This window comes from Rhinoraja longicauda, chromosome 10 (genome assembly GCF_053455715.1).
Source record: "Rhinoraja longicauda isolate Sanriku21f chromosome 10, sRhiLon1.1, whole genome shotgun sequence".
Lineage (NCBI taxonomy): Eukaryota > Metazoa > Chordata > Chondrichthyes > Rajiformes > Arhynchobatidae > Rhinoraja > Rhinoraja longicauda.
Window position 1 is genome coordinate 35,635,402 of NC_135962.1, and position 23,532 is coordinate 35,658,933.

The window sequence follows — 23,532 nt, forward strand, 5'->3', positions numbered from 1 at the left end:
ATATAGCCCTTTCTATAAATGGTTACCTTTAAGCCGCTTGGTCCTGAGAAAAATAAGATATTTATTTTGTGAAAATTCAATTTTGCCACTTATTCAAATGAATGGAAGATTGTAAACTTTAGCTGACTGGAAATAGCAAACATTATCATATTATAATGTGAATGGAGTTGAATATAGACCTTTATTCTAAACTTTCCATTTGAAAAGTCTCGCATTATTACTGTGAATAAGAATTGATTAAATGGCTCTGTATTTTGCATGTGTGAGGACACATACAGTGGTTAACCTATTTTAATGTTATTGTGATACATTATGTGAAAGCTGAATTCTTCTAGCATTTTCTAATCATTTTTGTAATTGGTTCTTTTTATGTGAATAAATTATTTTGAATTTTTATTTGACATTTTTGTAGTACAGCGATAATCTCCTACGATCTCAGTTTAAGATCTGCAGAGTCACAAAATTGCATAGCACGGAAGGATGTTTGGTGCATCTCGTCTGTGCCAGCTCTTGAAAATAGCTACCAAGATAATTACATCTTTTCTCTTGTTTTCGCCATAACTGAACGTTTTCTAGACAAATTTGAAAGTTAATATTGAAAACTGCTCAATGTCACAATTTTTGGGTAATGCAGTCTAATTCACAATTTTTTTAACTTGTTTATTTAAATAAAGAGCTACTTTTCCCTGCTACTATTTCAATTGTCCTATCCATGTCCCTTATTTATTGAATGATAGTGGAAACAGGCCCTTCGATCCACAGAGTCCATGCCGACCACTGCTCACCCATTCACACTAGCTCTATCTTATCCCACTTTCATATCCACTCCCTATACATTTGGGGGAAATTTTAGAGGCCAAATACACTACAAACCAAAACATCTTTGGGGGAAAAGCCATTTGGTTACAGGGACATTGTGCAAACTCCACACAGACAGCATCTGTGGTCAGGATTAAACCTGGGTTTTTGGAGCTGTGAGGCAGCAGCTGTGCCACTATGCTGCCCCAATCTGTTCAGTAATTACACAGATGGAGGAGATTTTTGATTTAAAAAAAATAAAATATGCATTTTATTTAAAGTTAATTTAGTATAACTATCATTAAAATGAACACTTCATCAGTAATACTATCATGCACCGTCTTTGTACGGTGTAATGTAGTTTACTTCTGCGCTAGCCAAGGAACAGCTCTATCTTATTATTAAAATGTCCACTTTATTTTGTGAAGGACTTTGAATTGCATGATTGGACATACGAAGCACATTCTGTCTGTTGAACAGAAGAAGACAGACTTCAAACCAGAGGATGAAAACAACGTATTAATTCAGTATACCAATGTATGTACCTACACACCACTGCACATTTTTGAGAGCATTTTGCAGAAATTCATGTCTGAAAGATATTGCGCCTATAAAATGTTATACCGAAAAAAATCTTCCAAATTACTACACAACATGATTGTGCTAAAAGGTTTAATGCTGAGTTATTGATCTGTCATCTATCGTCTCCTTGGCTGCTGCCTTCAGTCTGCATTTATATTGCGAAATGCTTTTAAGCCTTTTTTAATTTAACTACATTTTCTAACTTTTATGGTGAGAAAATAAATTGCAATGTTACATCTCCAAAGGATTCGAAAAAAACTTTGCATTCTGTGAATTACTTTGAATCATTTTATTTTATTAAAATACTGATGACCATTTTATACACCGCAGGATTCAATCAATGTCAATTTGTTGTATAGTGGGTTCAAGAAGACTACTAGATGTGCAGACTTTACGATATCTGGAATGATTAATATCTGATGTAGTTGTCGAAAATGAATGGAATTTTTGGATAAATCCCACGATGGCAGTCACTTTGTCACTCAACTCTGGGAACAATGGATGAAGCAGCTGTCCTTTTATCCCTTGTATTGCCTGCTGTTATAGGATATTTGGAGAATAATGTGGCAAGCATTATTAGCTGGGTTGTCGATTTGGGGCGATGCTCTGATTTCTGCCATTGGAGCCCAAATCCAACATTGATCGACAGCATGGAAACCTGTTGAAAGGATCATTGAAGTTCATTTTCCAGAGGAATGATCCTAGCCGATGGGTGAATTCTATTACATGATCCATAGAAACACAAAGATTTTGAATGTTGGATCCCAATACACTTAGGGTAATAGAACTATATAGCAAGGAAACAGGCCCTTCAGTCCATCTAGTTAATGTTGACCAAGTTGTCATATTGGGCTAGTTCCATTTGGCCCATGTCTCTCCATACTCGTCCTATCCATACATTTGTCCAGATATCATTTTAAGGTTGTAATTGTATCTGTTTCTACTGCTTCCTCTGGCAGCTCATTCCAACCATGAACTACCCTCTGGTAAAAAGGTTGCCTCTGAGGTCCCTCTTAAATCTCTCCCCTCTCACCTTAGGCCTTTGCCTTCTAGTTTTAGAATTGCCTGCCTTGGAGGGAGAAGACTGTGAATGTTCACTTTATCTATGTCCTTCATGATCTTGTACACCTCAATAAGATCACCCCTCAAACTCCTACACACCAAAGAAAAAAGTCCCAGCTTATCCAGCCTCATTATTACTCAAGCCTGCAAGTCTAGGCAACATTCTGCTGAATCTCTTCGGTACCCTTTTCAATAATGGCATTCATTACTTATTTTGATCTAATTGATGTTTATTGAGTTCAGATATATTAAAAGCGAGGGACCTTATTCTCTGTGATCTGGACTTCTGTGGTCTTTGATATTTCCATACTGGTAAAAAGGTTCTGACTATCCTATCCATGCCTCTCATAATTTTATTTATATCTAGCAGGTTTCTCTCAGCCTCTAACATTCCATTGAAAACAATCCAAGTTCTCTTCAGAGTCTGCATGGTTTTCACTGATCATATGGCACAAATAACATTTTTTTCTGGAGTATCCATTCATTTGTTGCTAAAAGGAGCAGCTGTTTTAGGAACTGAGTTAGTATCTCATTTGTAGGCCAATTGAAAAGCAGCTCAGTGTCTTGGTTACTTTTGTGATGAATGCTGTGTGCTAATTCTCTGAAATATTTGAACATAAAATGTGTATCACTTTTGTTTTATAAACTGAATCTTGCTTATTAGCAGTCAATTTTCTTGAACTAAAAATAAAAATTATAGCAAATCAAAAGTTATCACCAACATTCTGTTATTCACCAACATTGCAATTGTCACAAAGCAAATGCTTTGTGATATATGTAGTGGAACAACTGTGGTTAGTGTTGAATATAATGCTTAATTGCATAATAGAACATTGCCATAATATGACCTAAGTATAATTTGACAAAATGCTGGAAACCCTCAGAATATCAGGCAGCAAATGCAATGTTTCAGATCATGGTGAGCATTTCCAACATTTTCTGTTTTTACCTCTATTTCTGGCATTTGCAGTTTTGCTTTAATATTAATATCTTGATTTATGCAACCTTTTTGAGCAGGCCTGTGTCAAAGTCTGTGACTATGTTGGAAAGCAAGTAGAGAAAAATCGAAATTCAATGGATGGGAAGAATGTGGACACTGTTCTAACAGAGTTTGGAGTTCGTTTCCATCGCTTAATTCATGAGCACCTCCAGCAGTATACTTATAGTTCAATGGGTGGCATGCTGGCTATCTGTGACGTTGCTGAATATCGGAAGTGTGCCAAAGAGTTTAAGGTGTTGTATACCCTCTATTAGCCACTGGCTAAATTAATGAGACTTCATATTGTTTTTTATTTTGCTGTCTTGATTATATAATTTATTTTCTCTAAATGAATTCCCAAATTGCACACAATGGGAAAGGGTTTTCTTAAATATTTCTTATCCAGTTCTTTTCAATTACTTTTGGCATAATCTCCATCTACCCACCACTGTACTAAAATTGAAATTCAGCAGCGAGTGCCACCTTAATGTTTTATCTTGGAGAGTCGTAACATATCTAGTAATTCACACATGTTTGTTCAATTGATTTTTGTATTAATTGAAAGATACAGCATGGAAACAGGCACTTCGGCTTACTGGGTCCACGCTGACCATCGATCACCTGTTCACACACCCTACACACTTGGAATAATTTTCAGTGGCCAATTAACCTGAAGAATTGCATGTCTTTGGTTAATTAAAAGGTCATACAGCGTGAAAACGGCCCTTGAGCCCAACCTGTCCATACCGACCAAGATGACCCATCTAAGCCAGTCCCATTTGCCTGCCTTTGGCCCCTATCCCTCCAAACCTTTCCTATCCATGTACATGTCCAAATCTTTCTTAAATGCTGTTATGTCCAAATCTTTGTTAAATGCATCTTCCTCGTCTCCTTCCTCTGGTAGCTCATTCCAAATACTTAACAATATACCCAATTTTGATTTTCTTAAAAATCTTTCATCCAAAAATCTATTTGCTTCCATATTAGGAATCATGACGAAATGCAATGAAATAGAATAGTCAGAGGAACCATGCTGATGTATTCAGCAAATCCACATTCAGAACTGAGATCAGCCAGACCTGACTCATTTTTAATAAATGACTTGGTGCACTTCTGTGTTTGTATCACAGATGGTCTGAGATTGCAAATATGTTAAGAGACATATATTGAGAACAAATAATATCATTTGATAACTTTATTTATTGGATCACAAGAATTCTTAATGCTGCACTTTATCATAATTATAATATGTTTGTATCCATTATAATGTAGGGAAATGAATGTCTGGACCAATGGATATTACACCAATTGTCTCCCTGCACTTTCACATTTTTTTAAATTCTACATAGTGGTATAGTAAAGGTTTCAGGCAGTACATATCGAAACTAACCAGGCAGTACATGCCAAAACATACAGGCACTTGAGCCCCTGGCTCTGGCAGCACACACCAACCCATCTCCCCCCCCCCCCCCCCCCCCCATGCTCCAAACCTCCAGTGTTCTTGAGCCCATGCATTTAACCCCCACATATAGTAATACATAACTAACCTCACAGATACCAAGACCTGTAGATTTTCGGCCTGCAGGTACTGAGGACTAGGTGTACTGACGAGTGCACCAAACGCTGGGAAAGGTGGCACAGTGGCATAGCTGAGAAAACTGCTGCCTCACGTCACCAAACACCCAGTTCAGTCCTGATCTCGGGTGCTGGCTGTGCGAAGTTTGCAAGTTCTCTGTGTGTCCGTGTGGGTTTCCTGTAGGTGATCTGGTTTTCTGCCAATCCTGTGTTTGTAGGCTAGTTGGCCTGTGTAAATTGCCCTGAGTGAGTAGGGAGTGGACACGAAAGTGGGAAACATGGAACTAGTGAGTGTGGACTTGGTGGGCAGATTAGCCTGTTTTTATGCTGCATCTTTCAATCTATCAATTTTAAATTACTTAGATGCAGGATTATCCAAGTTTTATGGTATAACCATATATCCTCCAATTTAGTGTGACAATTTAATGAGTTAAAGTTCATGAGTTAAATAAAGTCCATGAGTTAAAATTCATGAGTGTTTAAGTAATTCTGCATACCACTAGTTTTTGTTTTACATTATCCTGCTCAATACTTCTCAGTCACAATTATCCTTTCCAGATTATTTCCAAATAAAAATATTCTAAAAAATAGTTGTTTTTTGTTGGTGGGCGTTGGAGAAATAGGCTTCTAAATGCTGCGATCCAAATTTGCTTCTTGCCTTGTGCATTCTTCGTGTTCAAGAATCCCCCCACCCTCTTGCAAAAAAATGTACTTTGATACCATAGAATTGCTGCTGCTGTTTATTTCATAATTGAACTTTTTTCTGTTTTTCTTCTCAGATCCCCTTGGTGTTACAACTTTTTGACACGCTCCATGCACTCTGTAATCTTCTGGTCGTAGCACCTGACAACCTTAAGCAGGTTTGTTCTGGAGAGCAACTAACTAATCTTGACAAGAACATCCTTCATGCCTTTGTGCAGTTACGGTCCGACTACAGATCAGCGCGCCTTGGTCGTCACTTCAGCTGAAATCCTTGACATTGTGAAATCGGAATATTGTGTCAGAGCTTGACCGAGAGTTTTGTGCTTAGGCTGTTTGGATCTTCGGAAGCTTTAAACACAGGGTATTAAACACAACCCCTGTTACATAGCCATTTACAAATGTAATTGATGGTAAACAGGTGACTTCACTAAAGAACAGCCATTATTGAACTGTTTCATTTGGAAAAAGAGGCTACGTTAATTCAAGCTAAATACAAGTAATATTTTTGCACAATTTATGCTCTAACAGTAACTTATCCTGAGCTGAACCTCTCAGAAGCCACTAATGTAACTCAAGTTTTGCATATGTTGATGCATTTATGTTTATAAATTAAATCAGGGAGGTTGTTGAAGCACTGAATATTAAGTTCTACCTTCAGTTTAATAAACACTTGTTTAAGAAATGTATAATGTTTTATCCAGGTAGGATGGATTTACATCCTCTTGCTGTACGCAGAGGTAGCACTATGTTAATGCTATACTTGTTTATACAGGTCTTTGATTAATCAGCTACAACAGCTGCCTCTGCATTTGAAATGTGGTCACAATTTCATGGGATATTTTCTTGGACTGAGAGTGATATGTGTGGTTGAGGAAGATGTAATGCAGCCATTCAGATGTAAGTTAACGCAGCAAATTTTAGCTATTAATGAGCTCTGCCGGTAGTGCTCTGGTAAATATATATTCCCTTTGCCATCCGAGGTTACTGTTCTGCACTGTGGCAATAAATGCATGATTACTGAAGGAGAAAGATGAAATGAGAATTTTGAAAGTCTGGACTGCAAGTTGTAGGAGGGAATGAATTTGGTTTTCAGTGTTGGTCAGTTTTAATCGCATTTGCCATAATAAATAAACTCGAGTAATTTCAACAAAATGCGAGTTGTAAATCATTTCAATGTTCATTGAATAGATTTTGATTGTCCGTGTGCTGGCATTGACTGCAAACAGAACTGGTTGGTAACTTTCATATTTTGTAATGTTTCTTCTGAACATTCTCTAATACGGATTTTGTTTATATCTGAAGGTTTATATTGTCATTATTTTATGTGCCTGCATGCTTTGAAGTATTTAAGAACAAAAAGTTAGAAACAGTAAGTGATGGAAAAACTGCAGATTTCTTTCACTGGTGATAAAAATGTAAATATTGCTTCTTCATTAAACTGCCAAAGACCTTGTATATAGTGTGGGGAAGCATTTTTCTTTATTTCTCTGCCATTGTCAGTAATCCATAAAATTGTATCTGGAGAACGAGAATCTCAGAACTACAGAATGCTACATTATATGTGTTTCCCAGTGAGGTGCCACAAGGCTCTGTGCTGGGACCCCAGTTGTTTACAATATATATTAACGATTTAGACAAGGGAGTTAAATGTAACATCTCTAAGTTTGCCAATGATACAAAGCTGGGTGGCGGTGTGAGCTGCGAGGAGGATACTATGAGGCTGTAGGGTTACTTGGATAGGTTGGGTGAGTGGGCAGAACCTTGCAGTATAATGTGGATAAATGTGTGGTTATCTACTTTGGTGGCAAGAACAGGAAGGCAGATTATTATCTGAATGGTGTCAGATTAGGAGAAGGGGAGGTGCCCTGGGTGTGCTTGTACATCATTCACTGAAAGTAAGCATGCAGGTACAGCAGGCAGTGAAGAAAACCAATGGCACGTTGGTTTTCATTGCGAGAGGATTTGAGTTTAGGAGCAAGGAGGTCCTACTGCAGTTGTACAGGGCCCTGGTGAGACCGCACCTGGAGTATTGTGTGCAATTTTGATCTCCTAATTTGAGGAAGGACATTATTGCCATTGAGGAAGTGCAGCGAAGGTTCACCAGGTTAATTCCCGGGATGGCGGGACTGACGTATGATGAAAGAATGGGTCAACTGGGCTTGTATTCGCTGGAATTTAGGATGAGGGAATCTTATAGAAACATATAAAATTCTTAGAGGATTGGACAGGGTAGATGCAGAAAAAATGTTCCCGGTGTTGGGGGAGTCGAGAACCAGGGGTCACAGTTTAAGAATAAGGGGTAGGCCATTTGGGACTGAGATGAGGAAAAACTTTTTCACCCAGAAAGTTGTGAATCTGTGGAATTCTCCACCACAGAAGGCAGTGGGGGCCAATTTACTGGATGTTTTCAAGAGAGTTAGATTTAGCTCTTAGGTCTAAGGGAATCAAGCAATATGGGGAAAAAGCTGACTCGAATGGCCTACTCCTGCACCTATGTTCTATGTTTCATTGATCCTCTGTAACTTGATCAAAAAGTTGGATCGCTAGTCACAATTTGTCTTTACCAAATCCACATTTCTAATAACATTCCTGATTTTTATATTTCAAACTTTTCCCACCATAGAGTTTGTGGTCATTGTAGTAACAATGACTCGAGTTTGTGGTCATTGTAGTAACAATGGCTGTCAAGTTTGTGCTCATTGTGGTAACATATCGAATTTTCCGGTCCATAGTAGTCCTTTCTCACTTAAATGCAGCCCATCCACAACCATAGATCTATAGAAGGGTCCCGATCCAAAATGTCACCTTAATGTTCTCCACAGATGCTGCCTGATCCGCTGAGTTCCACCAGCACTTTGTGTTTTACTCAAGATTCCAGCATCCAGTTCGTTGTGTCCCCAGTTACATCTTTCTTTGAGACTTCAGCTGCAACAATTTCCTGTTAAGACTTCATGGTATCTCAGCTGTGCTTTCTGCCTCCATGAACAGATGTCCTCTTTAGTCTTTCATAAATAACATATTGCAACCCTTTTCCAGTTTAGTTTAGAGATACAGCACGGAAACAGGCCCTTTGGCCCACCGAGTCTGCAAACCAGCGATCCCTGTACACGAACATTATCCGATACTTTAGGGACAATTTACAATTTTTACCAAAGCCAAATTAATCTACAGATGTATATGGCTTTGGAGTTTGGGAAGAAACCGGAGCACCTGGGGAAAACCCTTGCAGTGGCGGGAACAACATACAAACTCCATACTGACAGCACCCATAGTCAGGATCGAACCCCGGTCTTTGACGCTGTAAGGCAGCAACTTTACCACTGTGCTGCCCTGTTCTGTTTGGGTTTTCTGTCATGGACTCCCACTTTATTTACTTCCTCTCTTAACTTTCTGTAATCAGCCTGGTTGTCACTTTGTTAAAAGACAGACTTCTGTTGGATACTCAATCTTTTAGCTCCATTTACTCTATCATTTGGTTCATCCATGGATTCTGGGCTTTAATTTTCCTTTCTTTTTCTATCACAGTCTGACAGCATAGAAAGAGGCCATACAGCCCAATACATCCATTCCATCCAAGATACCCCATCTAACCTAGTCCAATTGCCCACATTTGGCCCATATCCCTTAACCTTTTTCTATCCATGTACCTGTGCAAATGTATTTTACATATTATTGTACCTGCCTCAGGCAGCTCGTTCTATACCCACTACCCTCTGTGTGGACAAAGTTGCCCTCGGGTTTCGATTAAATCTTTTCCTTCTCACCTTAAGCCTATAGTTCTTGATACCCTTGGCCTGGTGTAAAAAGACTCTGTGCATTCACCCCTATCTATTCCCCTCGTGATTTTATACACCTCTATAAGATTACCTCTAAACCTCCTAAACTCCAAGGATTAAAGTTTATTCTGCCCAACCTCTCCATAATGCTCAGGCCCTCGAGCCCTGCTGTTTTGGAATATCCTTGGATTGTAAACAAAATAGTATCTTCACCTTAAAAGATCTTCCTACATTTAATTACTGTCCAGTTTTCCTGGGTCAAATCTATTCTTATGCTGTTGAAGGTAGCCCCAAACCAATTAATCTTAGAATGGTTTATATTTCCTATGGCTGATCCATCATATATTGCTGTTTCCTATATATTTCGCCATTGGAACCAGCGTATCTTCCAGAACCAGGTCCAGTTATGCCACTTTTTTCTCAGTGGGCTTGAAAAGTAATGATCAAAAAAAGTCTTCCAGAACACTGGAATCAGAAACTTTATCTTTTGGCAGCTCAAGTCATCGCTGTTCTAGTCTATACCTGGATAGTTGAAGTTGCTTGTTATCAATACTCCAATGATTTCAGCAGCCTGAAGAAGGGTCCTGACCCAAAAAGTCATCTATCCATTCCCTCCATAGATGCCACTTGACCCACTGAGTTCCCCCAGCACTTTGTGTTTTAACCTAGAGAGCTTCCAGATCGCCTGGAACAAGTCCCAATGTCCCCAGAAAAAAACCTTTGCTTTATCTTTTGTCAGGACTGAATCAGAGCAAGCAACCATCAGGGTTCTCCAGAACTATCTATCTGCTCTTTCTCTGATGAACACCATTTTTCCCTGCTAGCACCCTTTTTAATAGCTGTAGAGTGATTGATCACCGAAGATGTGCCATCTGCTTGATTCACAGCCTTGCAGATGGACTGCAGTGAGTCGGGTGTACCTTAACCTGAATATGTCGCCTGTCCATTCCCTCCACAGATGCTGCCTGTGGATCTGACTCCAATTGAAGCCACATCTTGTACTTTTGGTTGTCTAGGGCACAAGTAGTGTTTCCCAGTATCTATCTACATGGCATTGTCATGGGTCTCTGATATTTTTGAGTTGTTGCTATTGTTATCTCAATTTGTAATAGAAAATTCTTCAAATACTATCGCTATAAAATTAATTTAATAGCTAATTACTGTAAACTACTGTACATTAATTATTTTAGAAAGGCAAAGATTAATTTTTGCAATGCAGCATGGAAACAGGCTATTTGGTCCATGTCCACGCCAACCATCGATCACCCTTTCACGCTAGTGCTATGTTATCCTATTTTCTCATCCACTTCCTATACATTTGGGGGCAATTTTGTAAAGGGCACCGATTCACTGACAAACCTACATGTCTTTGGGACGTAGGAGGAAACTGGAGCACCCTGCAGAAACCGCGCAGTCACAACAAGAATGAGCAGACTTCATGCAGACAGCACCCGAGGTCAATATCAAACCTGTGTCTCTAGCACTGTGAGGCAGCGGCTCTACAAGCCGTGCCACTGGAAGTTCTTCGAGTGGCATGTTCTGTTTACTATTGCTATCTTTTCAAGTTCAAGTTTATTGTCATATGCACGAGAACAGTGAGGTACAGGTACAATTAAACATCTTGCTTTCAGTAGCATGACCAGCAGGGTGGGACCCAAAATGGCGGCTCTGCCATAGCAGCTGCGGCTTACCTGCGGTCCATTTGTCTTTGTGTTTTGTTGTTTTTTTTGTGTCTTAATTGTCGATGTGATGTCGTGTTTTTGTGTTTGTGTACTATGTGTGGGTGTGGGGGGGGAGGGGGGAACTAAAATTGTAAATATGTGTCCCTTCCGAACGGAGACCCGACCTTTGTTTTCTGGGTTGGGTCTCCGTTCCTGCTGCGGCCTACCATCGGCCCAACTCCTGGAGCTGGCGGCCTCCAGGGCTCTGGTTCGCAGAGCCTGCGGATCGGACTGACCATCAGCGGAGCCGGCCATCTTCGGAGGCTGCGGGAGCGGCTGCAACTCGCCTTAGGCTCGGGCCGCTTGGATGCCGACATCGGGAGCTCCGGCAGCGGCAGCGTGTTCGCCCGCCCCGGATCGCGGGGCTTGGGTCGCGGACATTTCACCGTCCGGCGCGGCTTAAAATAGGCCGCGGGATTTTTCTCTGCTGGGCGGGGACTTCAATGTCGGGAGCCACGACCACCCCGACGTGCAGCAACAGCGGCAGCGTGTTCGCCCGCCCCGGATCGCGAGGCTTGGGTCGGCCCGCTGCGGACCGTCCGGCGCGGCCTGCAACCACAACAACCTGACCGCGGGAGAAGACGGCAGGAGAAGGGAAAAGACATTGTGGCCTTCCATCACAGTGAGGAGAGGACTGGAGGAGACTCACTGTGATGGATGTTTCTTTGATGGATGTTTCTTTTTTTGTGTGTTTTTGGGGTTGTGTAATTTGCCTATTTTAATGCTTTATTGTGTAATCTGCCTATTTTAATGCTTTTATTGTTGGACTGTGGGTGACTGAATTTCGTCCAATTTGGGTGACAAATAAAGCTATCTTGAATATGGATTCAGTCAAACACAAAAACAAATTATACATGTATAATACAAAAAAAAAATTAAATTAAGAAGTCTGCAAAAAAAGACATTTGTTCAAAGACATAATTAGGAAAAAAACAAGTCCATGATAGTCCAAGAGTTGGCCGTAATGTTCCGTTGTCAAGTTAGGATTAAGGTTGCATTGGTCAGTTGAATAACCTGTTAGTTGTAGGAAAGTAGCTGTTTCTGAACCTGGTGGTGTGGGACAGCAGGCTGCTGTACCTTTTGTCCGATGGTAGCAGTGAAATAAGGCTTCTTGAGGCGAGCCTCATGTAGACCTTTTCAATAGTTGGGAGGGCTGTGTCTGCAGTGAACCGGGCTGAATCCAATCCAACACTCTGCAGCATCTTGTGTTCCTGTGCTTTGGAATTGTATACGGTCAAGATGCATCCGGTCAGGATACTTTCTAGAATACATCTGTAAAAGTTTGTTATAAGGTATTCAGAGACATACCAGATCTCTTTAAACTTCTAAGAAAGTAGAGATGTCATGCACCTACTTCTTAATTAGCTACAGTCCAAATGTTGCTCTACCTCGTTGTAAATATTGAACTTTTACTATGAAACTGTTCCCCATCAACCTGAGAACTATGTTCTGCAGTCTGTATCTTTTCCTTTGATCTATATTATATTTGAGTTTGATTTGTTTGTATTCATGTATATTGTCTGATTTGATGGGGAAACATGCAACACTGCTTCGTGCACTAGACAATAATAAACATAACCTAAATTAAATGTAACCAAAGATCCAACAGTTGTGGGCCTCTATTTTGAGGGAACCTAGATTTGAAGTTATTGTCTATCCATTTATTTTGATTTTAATCAGTGGGTTTTTACGGCAAATAAAAAAGCAAAACCCTACTTTGAATGGAAAGTAATTGATTATTAACAGACTGAGGTGAGCAATGAGACCAAGGAGATGATTTTTTATTTTTTTTACACACACAGTTGCATTGTCGTTAATGTCTTGTACCAAATGTCTAAATTTTAAATAACCATTCAAAATGCATTTCTACCTATTCACTGTGCTGTGATTTGACCGATGATTATAAGGCACTGGAAAAGGTTGCACATCAAAATTCCTTCATTAGCTAACCCAGCAATACTTCTAAACAACTGGATTATAGAACAGTTGCTTAGTTCTGTCCTGTGGATCTCTCCGTTTGGAGAATTCACAATAGATTCTCACTGAAAGGGCCCCTGTAATGGATTCGAAGAGATTTGCTAAGATGCTCGGTTAGCAATTTGCGATTTAGCTTGTATCCTATGACACAAGGCATAGTAGATAGGAGAAGGATGTTGGCTTCCATTGCAATGTAGCGGCTATTCATGCCTCTGCTTCACTCCAGATAAAGGATAAGTAGGCCAGTTATAACGTAACACATCAAAGCTCCGGCTGTATTAACAGGCCTAAACTGTCATTCCATAAGCTCTTGTATCCTTTTTTGAGTCTATAGTTTGCTTTTCATCTAAAAACTGGCACCCCAGAAGATTTGTTCTGCTCTGTCTTTGTCTTAGCCAAATAAATCTGTGTTCCACAATTTTGTGGTTGAACAACTCTCTCTTTAAGGCCAGGAGATAACAATGGCTTGTGTTCTCATCCAGATTCCTACCCAGGTTGTGTTGGAATTACATTTGACTTGAGGATCACGGTCACTTTACATGCAGCACCTTTCCCATATGAGCAGATCCTTTGTCTCTTTGGTCTTTACTACAGATTTAGACACCCTAACTTCAAATAAAACCCAGCATGTTTGCTGGTCAATTATATCTTACACTTATTTTGCAGGAGCCACTGCTTCCTTTAGAAATGCTCACTTATTATTGTAAAAGGTTTTATTTGGTTCAGTCAAAAATGCAATATACAAGAAATCTAAATAATTTGTTGCTCTGTATAATTCTATCAAGCCGCTGTATTTGTACTAAAACATTTGTATTGCTGGCAAAGACGAATGACCAAAAATGTGCTTTTGTTTTTAAATACAAACTGGCACCTTTGTGCTGGAAGGTGTAAAGTATGCAGATTGGGTATGACATTCTGGAGCCACATAGATCTGTCACATTTCTGAAGTACGTTTACTTAATTGTGCACCATGAGCTTTAGAAAAGCAAATTGAGTGTAGTTAGGCAAGTTAATGTGCAATGTACAGACTAATGACTTTTTATTGAATTTCTCTTGAGGTAAAGTAATCAGTTTCAGGTTAGTTTTACATTACATAGAACACAGGACAGTGGCACAGCAACAAGTCCTTCAGCCCACAATGTCGATAGCATACATGATGCCAGGTTAAACCAGTCTCCTTTGTCTGTACATTCAGTTTAGTTTATTCTAGCATGGGAACAGGCCCTTTGGCCCACTGAGTGCACGCCGACCATCATTCACCTGTTCACACTAGTTCTATGTTATCCCACTTTCTCATCCACTCCCTACACACGAGGACCAATTTACAGAGGCCAATTAAACTTGTACCTAGCCGCACGTCTTTGGGATGTGGGAGGAAACCCAAGCACCCAGAGGAAACCCACGCGGTCGCAGGGAGAATGTGCAAACCACACACAGCACTCGAGGTCAGGACCAAACGGGTCTTTGGCACTGCGCACTGTGCCACCCATGTAATCCATATCCCTCCATTCCCTGCATATTCATGTGCCTATCTGAAAGTCTCTTAAATGGCATTATCTAATCTGCCTCCACCACCACCACTGGTAGTGCATTCTGCACCCACCACTCTCGGTGTAAAAAACACTTGCCCCAAACATCTCCTTTAAACTTTGCCCTAAACTTTAAACTAAAGCAATGCTCTCTAGTCTTTAAAATGTTCACCTTGGGAGAAAGGTTCTGGCTGTCTATCCTATCTATGCCTCTCATAATGTTATATCTATCAGGTCTCCCCTCAACCTCAGAGAGATAACATAACTGATTGAATGGGTGCTTGATGGTCAGCGTGCACTCAAAGGGCCTATTTCTAAGCTGTATCTCAATGATTCAAGGTCATCCATTTTCTACAGCCTTTCCAATTATTTTCTGGTTTCAAATGAAGCAATGAAGTGTGTACAATGAATACTACCTAATGTAGGCCACATTCATGAATGAAATCCATTTTATAATACGCATAAAGCTATTTGTGCATATTTTATGTACGCTGATTATTCATGCAGCATGTTTATATTCATATGAAAAATGTGAGTAAGCATTACTGATTAATAGTTGAAATCAACAATGTTAGCTAGACCAACCTTACAGAAGAAGGGTCCCCTCCCTAAATATCGCCTGTCCATTCCCTCCAAAGATGCTGCCTGACCCATTGAGTTCCTGTAGCACCTTGTGTTTTGTTCAATATTCCAGCATCTGCAGTTGCGTGTATCTCCATACTTTTTCTTCATCTGCAGGGCCCTAAATTTGGTAGCAGACTTATGCAGAACACCAAATTCAGTTTGTTTTTTCCAAACATCCACTGCCAAAATTGTAATTTCATTTTTGAGCCGTAGATGGCATGCTTTCATAAGTGTGTTCTGAACTGGCAGCAGCTATCATAAGGGGTAGGCCATTTAGAACGGAGATGAGGAAGAACTTTTTCAGTCAGAGAGTGGTGAAGGTGTGGAATTCTCTGCCTCAGAAGGCAGTGGAGGCCAGTTCGTTGGATGCTTTCAAGAGAGAGCTGGATAGAGCTCTTAAGGATAGCGGAGTGAGGGGGTATGGGGAGAAGGCAGGAACGGGGTACTGATTGAGAGTGATCAGCCATGATCGCATTGAATGGCGGTGCTGGCTCGAAGGGCTGAATGGCCTACTCCTGCACCTATTGTCTATTGTCTATCATCAACAAATAATTTCAGTTGAAATTTCTTGAATATTTTTTTTAAAATGTAAATGGCAGTCATGGTGAGAGACTTATTTTCAATTACTGTAATAAATATCCAAGTTTAAAAGCTACTAGACCAAGTGGACCTGTTGAGCCCAAACCTTTCCTGCATTGGTGCAACACCCTCTCCTCCCCCCCCCCCCCCCCCACTCCATTCCCCTCAACTCCCCTTATCCTCCCTCCACCCCCTCCCTCCCTAGGAGATAGATTTAAACTTTAAAATGTGAATAACATCGATTTCAATGAAATCTTCCATTAGCACCAAAGGGACGACGGTGAGTAAGGTGGGCCTAAAATTGTCGCGCATTCGTATACTGTTTTGGCTGTAGTTCAAGAACAAACAAACGAACGTGAGTTTTAGTATATAGATTTCAGTCTTTGTTAGTACTCGAGATGGCATCCATAGTATTTCCTGAAGCTGTGATGTGAATTATATTATAGGTTGAAAAATAAGCATTGCATCCTTTGGAAATATGGAATACCCATTTTGAGTTTCTAAAATAAAATAGTTTTAAATGTAACTTTTTAACCTTCCCAAAACTGTAAGTAATTATGCCTGAAGAGTTGGTCTTAACTGATGGTAAAATCGTGAGATGTAAAATTTAATGGCTGTATTAAATTTGGCACTGACAATTATCAAAGGAGATTCCAGTATTTTTTAACAACGATTTGCATACACTTTGATTTATGCCAGAATTATCTAATGAAACAGATTTAAAACAACAATACTCCCAAGTACAGCCTCACCAATGACTTGTACAACTGTAAAATAATGTATTTACTTCCATACTCAATTCCCTGAATTAGGTGATGTGTTGAGAGTGAGGTTAAGAAACAGTTGCGTACAAGAATAGGAGGATTTTGGAGTATTCTTTTAGATTGCACTGCAAGAACAAGTTTTTCATTCAGATGTGGTGGGTGTATGAAATGAGTTGCCAGAGGAAGTAGATGAGGCAGTTACTATAACAACATTTAACAGACAGGTACATAGATTGGAAAGGTTAAAAAGGCATATGGTCAAATGCAAGCATTGGGACTAGCATAGATGGGGTATCTTGGTCATCTTGGATGAGTTGGGTCGAAGGGCCTGTTTTCATGCTGTATGACTCAATTTATCATGTCTTGTGGCTTTGTAAGCATATTTCTCAATTTGTCTTTTTTGATTGAAACGTTGAAGGAAAGTGTGATTTTAGTTGGAGTGAAAGCAGAGATGAATACGATAAAGGGAATATCTGCAATAAGATGAGGCTGAGATTAATAGGTTATTGTGGGTAGTTGAGTCATATCTCTGGTTTTTGCGGCTTGGGTGGAGCAGGAATACAGCACATCTGCATGTGGATGTGTCTTGAAGGTTCAGTGTCCATCCAGCTCCAGGTTGACCTCAGAGATGCAGATACATTTACAACTGTCGAAAGATTTATGGATAGAAAGGGTTTAGAGAGCTCTGGGCCAAATGCAGGCAAATGACTAGGCCAGTATGGACAATGTAGGCTGAAGGACCCGTTTCCATGTTGTAGAGCTGTTGACTCTTGGTTTAGTTTGTAGTTGGGTATGCAATTTTATCCTTGAAGAAACAAAACAGCTTTTAAAGCCAAAATATACATAGGGTATAGACAGGATAGCAAGCAATGGAGGAATATGGATCAGGTGCAGGCAGAGGAGATTAGTTTATCTTGGCATCATGCTCAGCTTGGACATAGTGGACCAAAGTGCCTGTTTCTGGTACTGTATTATTAAGAATATAAAGAAGTCAGATTGTTAATAAGCGACAGGAAAATACTGATTTGTAGTATTTCTTTTAATTTGTTCAATAAAGTTGCTATCATTGTTCACGCATTAATTTATGTACTTGAGATTGAGTTGTATAAGTCACAGCAAATCAATTTTTTTGGAGAACCATCTAGTTCAAGGAGGAAAATTATACTACAAGGGGGATTAATACCTCTTTGCATTACCTTTTGTATTTGTGCATGGCTTAATAGCGCTCATGTATAGTATGATTTGACCAGATAGCATGCAGACAAGGGTTTTCACTGTATCTCTGTACACGTGACAATAATAAACCAACCAACCGATTCCACAGAATGCAACGAATGGCGCTCGTTTCAAGTAATTTGCATAGAAAATCCTGACGTTGGAGTATATTTTGCAGAGAACAATTTGCTTAATCTCCAAAGAATGCCACAATTGTCTAAATCCTTTCTGCTGAAAGAAGTTTAAATTATTCAATACCAAAACATTAACTTCCTCCAGCACTTTGTGTTTTGTTTCAAGTTTCCTGCAACTGCAGTTTCTTGTGTCTCTAAGTTATTCAAATAGAAATACAGGGATGTTCTATTACCTGGAAACTGGAAAAAAACATCAAAGGGTTTTGATTGACAACAAACTGGGCTGTGGAGAGTGACTAAATCAAATGCCGAAAGCCATTAAATCGTCACTGTTGAACTTTACCACTTGATTAATTATTGGAGTAGCTCCATGTGCTGAAGGGCCTGTTCCTGTGCTGTACTATTCTATGTTCTTAGCTCTGTATAGGTTGGATTAACCAGCACAAGCCACTCCAACCCCTCCCCCATTACCTGTTCAAAAAGTAGTGTTATATTCAACAACATTTGCGCTACTAAGTCTGAAGAGCAAGAAGTTCAGTTCAGTTTAGTTTATTGTCACTTGGACCAAGGTACAGTGAAAAGCTTTTATTGCGTGCTAATCAGTCAGCGGAAAGACAATACGTGATTACAATCGAGCCATCCACAGCCGTTTATTTTCAATGGAAACGAAATGGAGTTTGCATACCTTTATAGTTGCCTGTCATATAGACTGGATTGCCTCCAGTCATTTGCCAAGGCAAAACATAGCCCTGTGATCTTTTAAAGTAAACATAACAAACAATTTCTGAATTTCAGAAAAAGATAACACTTCCTGCTTTGATCTATTCAACGTTCTGTTTGTGGGTTATTTTGCTAGTTTATTAATATAAACAGAAAGCTGAGATTTTTGGTGCTAACAGTCATGAGCACGTCTTTTGGGTATTAAGCTTCCCACTGTGTCCAAAGTAATGTTCTTTTGTGTTGTGCCAGATATTAAATTAGTCACATTTCTTATAATAAGCGTGCACATATTATCCGCAATACTAATACGCTGATAGTGATCACACATATTTCACATCCTGATTTTTTGACATTCTCTGCATAGAAACAAAACTGTAAAAACATCAGTAAAGGACTTGAATAAAATATTTTAGTTTAGTTTAGAGATGCCGGTGTGTAGACAAGCCCTTTGACCCACCGAGTCCACGCTGACCATTGATCACTCGTTCACATTAGCTATTCCTCTTTCTCATCCACTCCATACAAGCCAAGGGCAATTTACAGAGGCAAATTAAGCAGCAAATATTTGGGATGTGGGAGGAAACAAGCATGTGGAAGGAACCCACGTGGTCACAGCGAGAATGTGCAAACTCCACGCACTCAGTTCTCAAGATCAGGATTAAACATGGATCTCTGGCGCTGTGGGGCAGCAGCTCTACCAGCTGTGCCACTGTAGAGTTCTAAATAGCAAAGAAGAAAACAACACCCAACAGTCAATTTCGATGCTAAATTTAGTGCTAGGAATTATAACTCTTAAAAACAAATGTTTTGATTGAGGTGCAATTAGAACTTACCTCACTGTTACACTGTCTTGCTCCAAACCTTTTTGCTACATTCAAAAAGTATAATTGCCTTGTATTGTTTTATAGTGGTTCCCATTAGTCAGATTACATCTGCTTGCAGTTTGTATTTATTTAGTCATTCAATTAATTTACAACAGGGAGAAGATTAATGGTTTATTTAGATCCCAATTTAGCTACTTCTACCTAGTCCTCACTGATTCACAACTGACTAGATGACTCACTTATCATTGGTCTGGTAAGTCTGAGGAGATACAGTATCCATCTTTCAAAACCTATTGCAGCTCATTTGAGCTCCAATGACACACAGAACAAGGCTGTGTAATAATCTGCCAATGAAAGCCTTTTGTAGGCTAACCCGCAATCCTCTACACTCTCACCTTTTAAAATGTAATTTTTAAAAAGCATTTTTCACTTGCTTTTAAACAGAAAAATATCATGAATTCTGCCCATTTTGCGATTAAGAATGTATGCTTATTTTTAAAATGTGCTCCTCACCTTTCCATCTGATTAGTGATGATCTTAGTTCTTTGTTCTCAGTTAACTGATCAATAGAATAAATTTTCCACATTTAGCGGAAAATTTGCAGCCCTTTACCATTGTCTGTGATATATACTGGATTGCTTCCAGTCATTTGCCAAGGCAAAACATAACCCTGTGATCTTTCGAAGCAAACACAGTACACTGTATTCTGAATTTGAGAAAAAGATAACACTTTCTTCATGCTTTGAACTATTCAACGTTCTGTTTGTGTTATTTTGACAATTTTGAAACAATTTATCAATTTGATAAGAAGGGTCTCGACCCGAAACATCAGCCATTCCTTCTCTCCAGAGATACTGCCTGTCCCGCTGAGTTACTCCAGCTTTTTGTGTCTATCCCCCTTCTTACAACTTTACTTTAGGTTTAGGTTTATTATTATCACAGGTGCTGAAGTAGTCAATCAATAGTCAATAGTCGTTTATTTGTCACATACACATAAATGTGTAGTGAAATGAAACATTACCCGCAGTTCAACAATAAGACCAATAAGAATAATCAATAAAAATGCAATAACACATACAATCATAAACTAACACCAAACAAAAGAAACATCCATCACAGTGAGTCTCCTCCAGTCACCTCCTCGCTATGATGGAAGGCCAGAATGTCTTTTCTCTTCCCCTGCCGTCTTCTCCCGCGGTCAGGCTGTTGAAGATGCCATGTCGGGGCGGTCGGGGCTCCCGACATTGAAGACCCCGCCGGGCGGAGAAAAACCCGCGGCCTATTTCAGGCCGCGCCGGACGGTGAAAGGTCCGTGGCGGGCCGACCCAAGCCCCACGATTCGGGGCGGGCGAAGACGTTGTCGCTGCCGCTGCCGGAGGTCCCGATGTCGGCCCCCACCCAGGGGCCTGCGGGTTTCCGACGTCCAGGTGGCCCGCGCAGGAGCCTCCGGAGACGAGTCGCAGCCGCTCCCGCAGCATCCGAAGGCGGCCAGCGCCGCAGGTGCTGAGTCCGGGCCGTGGGCTCTGCGAACCAGAGCCCCAGGTGGTCCCAGGTGCATGGCCGATGGTAGGCCGCAGCGGGAACGGAGACACGACACAGAAACAAAGGTCGCGTCTCCGTTCGGGAGAGACAATGTTACAGTTTCCGTTCCCTCCCACCCCCCCCTCCCACATAACATACAAACACTACACCATATTAAAACTACAATTCATACAAAAACAACAAAAAACACAAAAGACAGACGGACTGCAGGCAATCCGCAGCTGCGAGGGCAGCGCTGGCTCCTCCTAAAAGTACAGTGAAAAGCTTTATTTTGCGTGCTATCTAAACAGATCCGATATACCATACATAGGGACAATTGGTTCAAACTCAAGTGCAATGGATAAAGCAATGGGGAAGATATCGAGTGTAGAATATAATTCTCAGCATTGTAGCTCATCTGTTCCTTAGACAAAGTCCAATGTCCTCAGTGGGGTCAAGGTGAATTGAGCACAACCCCAGCTTATGGAAGAACTATTCAGAAGCCTATAGAGGTGAGGATACTATTCCTGAGTCTGGTGGTGTGAGTTTTCAAGTTTTTGTGGAGAGACGAAGGAATGACCAGGGTGGGACAAAACTTTGAATATGTTGGCTGCTTTTCTGAGGCAGCATGAGGCAATGCTGAGAAGAAGACAGAGTACTGGAACAGCTCAACAGGTCAGGCAGCATCTCAGGCAAACAGGTCAGGCAGCATCTCAGGTGATCTTTCAGGTTGGGACCCTTCAGACTGATTGTAGGGGTGGAAAGAAAGCTGAAAAAGAGGAGTGGCAGGATAAAGCCTGGCAGGTAATAGGCTGACATAGCTGAGGAGGGTTATTTGATAGGCAGATAGTTGGACAAAGGCCAAGGATGAAAAGATAAAGTGTGAGACAAAAGGATAGAAGAGTTGAGAATTGTGAAGCTAGAGGAAGGAATATAGGTGGAAGGGAAGAAATAGATAGGAGCCCAGGTGGGACACTGGGGAGGGGAATGGAGGGTGTGGAGTGGGGGTGGTTACATCTTATCTTATCTTCTGGGTTCTATAAAAGGCCACATCTTTCCTCTCGTTGACAGATGCTGACTGGCTTGCTGTGCATTTTCAATATTTACTTCAGTATTCTTTGTTTCCAGTATGCTCTGAGCTATTTTCACAATCTGATTAGGCGTAAATAACTAGCAGTATTGCTTTATTTTTAAAGTATTGATTTAGTTGTAACTAATATCGCATATCAAGGCCAAAAAAGAGCTGGCTTGACTTTTATATGTAGGCAAAGTACTCAGTGAAACAGCTGTTCACATGAAAGACAAGGATTCTGGAACAAAATCACTGATGCCTTATAACTGTTGCTGGTCATATTTACGCAGGTGGTTAGGATTAACATCACTGTAAACACATTTGTGGATAACATTCACGATTTTGCCATATTGTGACAGATATTTTCAACAAAGGTTTGCAAAAAATGTGTTTGGGTTCCCCACTCTAGGTTTTTTTTCTCTCAACCGGGAGGTTTGATAGGCAGGAAGAGATTATTCTCGGTTCATCCCTGTTCTCAGACAACACAATTGTGACAAAGTAAAGGTGAACAGTAAATGCAGACTGAGGAATTGGGTGAAATAGGTGAAAAGTACCATTGCATCGATCATGAATTTTCTTCCATTGTGTATATTGTTAAAGCAAAAATTCAGCATCAGTTGATAAAGTATCCAAAAGATCCACTCAAAATATGAGATTGCTATAGTCTTGTCACACCACGGTCACTCCTTCATCCATCTGCTCCTGTCAGGCAAGAGTTACAGAAGCTTGAAAGCGAGCACCATCAGACTCATGAACAACTTCTTCCCCTCTGTATCAAGTTTCTGAATAGTCCTTCCATAAGATAAGGTATTGTCCGATTCACTTCTACCCCATTGTGGACATAGAACTTTGTCTATAGAAGTGATGCTTTACAAATTGAAAACTATATTCTACACTTTGTATCTTTGCCCTGTGGTCTATTGTCCTTGAGTTTGACTTGATTGCATTTATGTACAGTCTTATCTGATCTAATTGGATAACATGCAAAACAAAGCTTTTCACTTTGACAATAATAAACCTAAACCTAAATTTATGAATTCTCCATACCAGTCCCAGTCTGATGTCTCTGCTGTGACATCTTACACAGTTCAAACATAATCGATCATAAGTTCAATGAACAGTCCCTCACTTTCTGACTGGGAGCTCAACATTATTTACATGTTTTATGGTTGTATTGTTGCATTCAACCATGCCAAATGTTGACAAATTGTCATTAACCTGCATTGTTAACTCTATTTTTCTTACTCAATAGATGTCTAACGTTCTAGATGTTTCCAGCTTTGTCTTTGATTTCAGATTTCCATCACTGCTGTTAACATGTTCTTTCCCTCTTTTCCATCCTCATTCATCTTCTTCTATTTATTGTGCTTAACTAGAT

General features: G+C 40.2%; 1 protein-coding gene across 1 annotated transcript in view; it reads left to right on the top strand.

Annotated features, from left to right (window-relative positions):
- The window catches only part of exoc5 (exocyst complex component 5), a 50,800-nt gene extending 43,649 nt beyond the window's left edge, over positions 1-7,151 (top strand). Inside the window, exons 16-18 of the mRNA XM_078406636.1 lie at positions 1,227-1,335; positions 3,460-3,675; positions 5,776-7,151. Of these exons, the coding sequence (XP_078262762.1) occupies positions 1,227-1,335; positions 3,460-3,675; positions 5,776-5,964 (514 nt within the window). The 3' untranslated portion in view covers positions 5,965-7,151. The remainder of the gene's footprint in view (positions 1-1,226; positions 1,336-3,459; positions 3,676-5,775) is intronic.
- Positions 7,152-23,532: the final 16,381 nt, after the last annotated feature.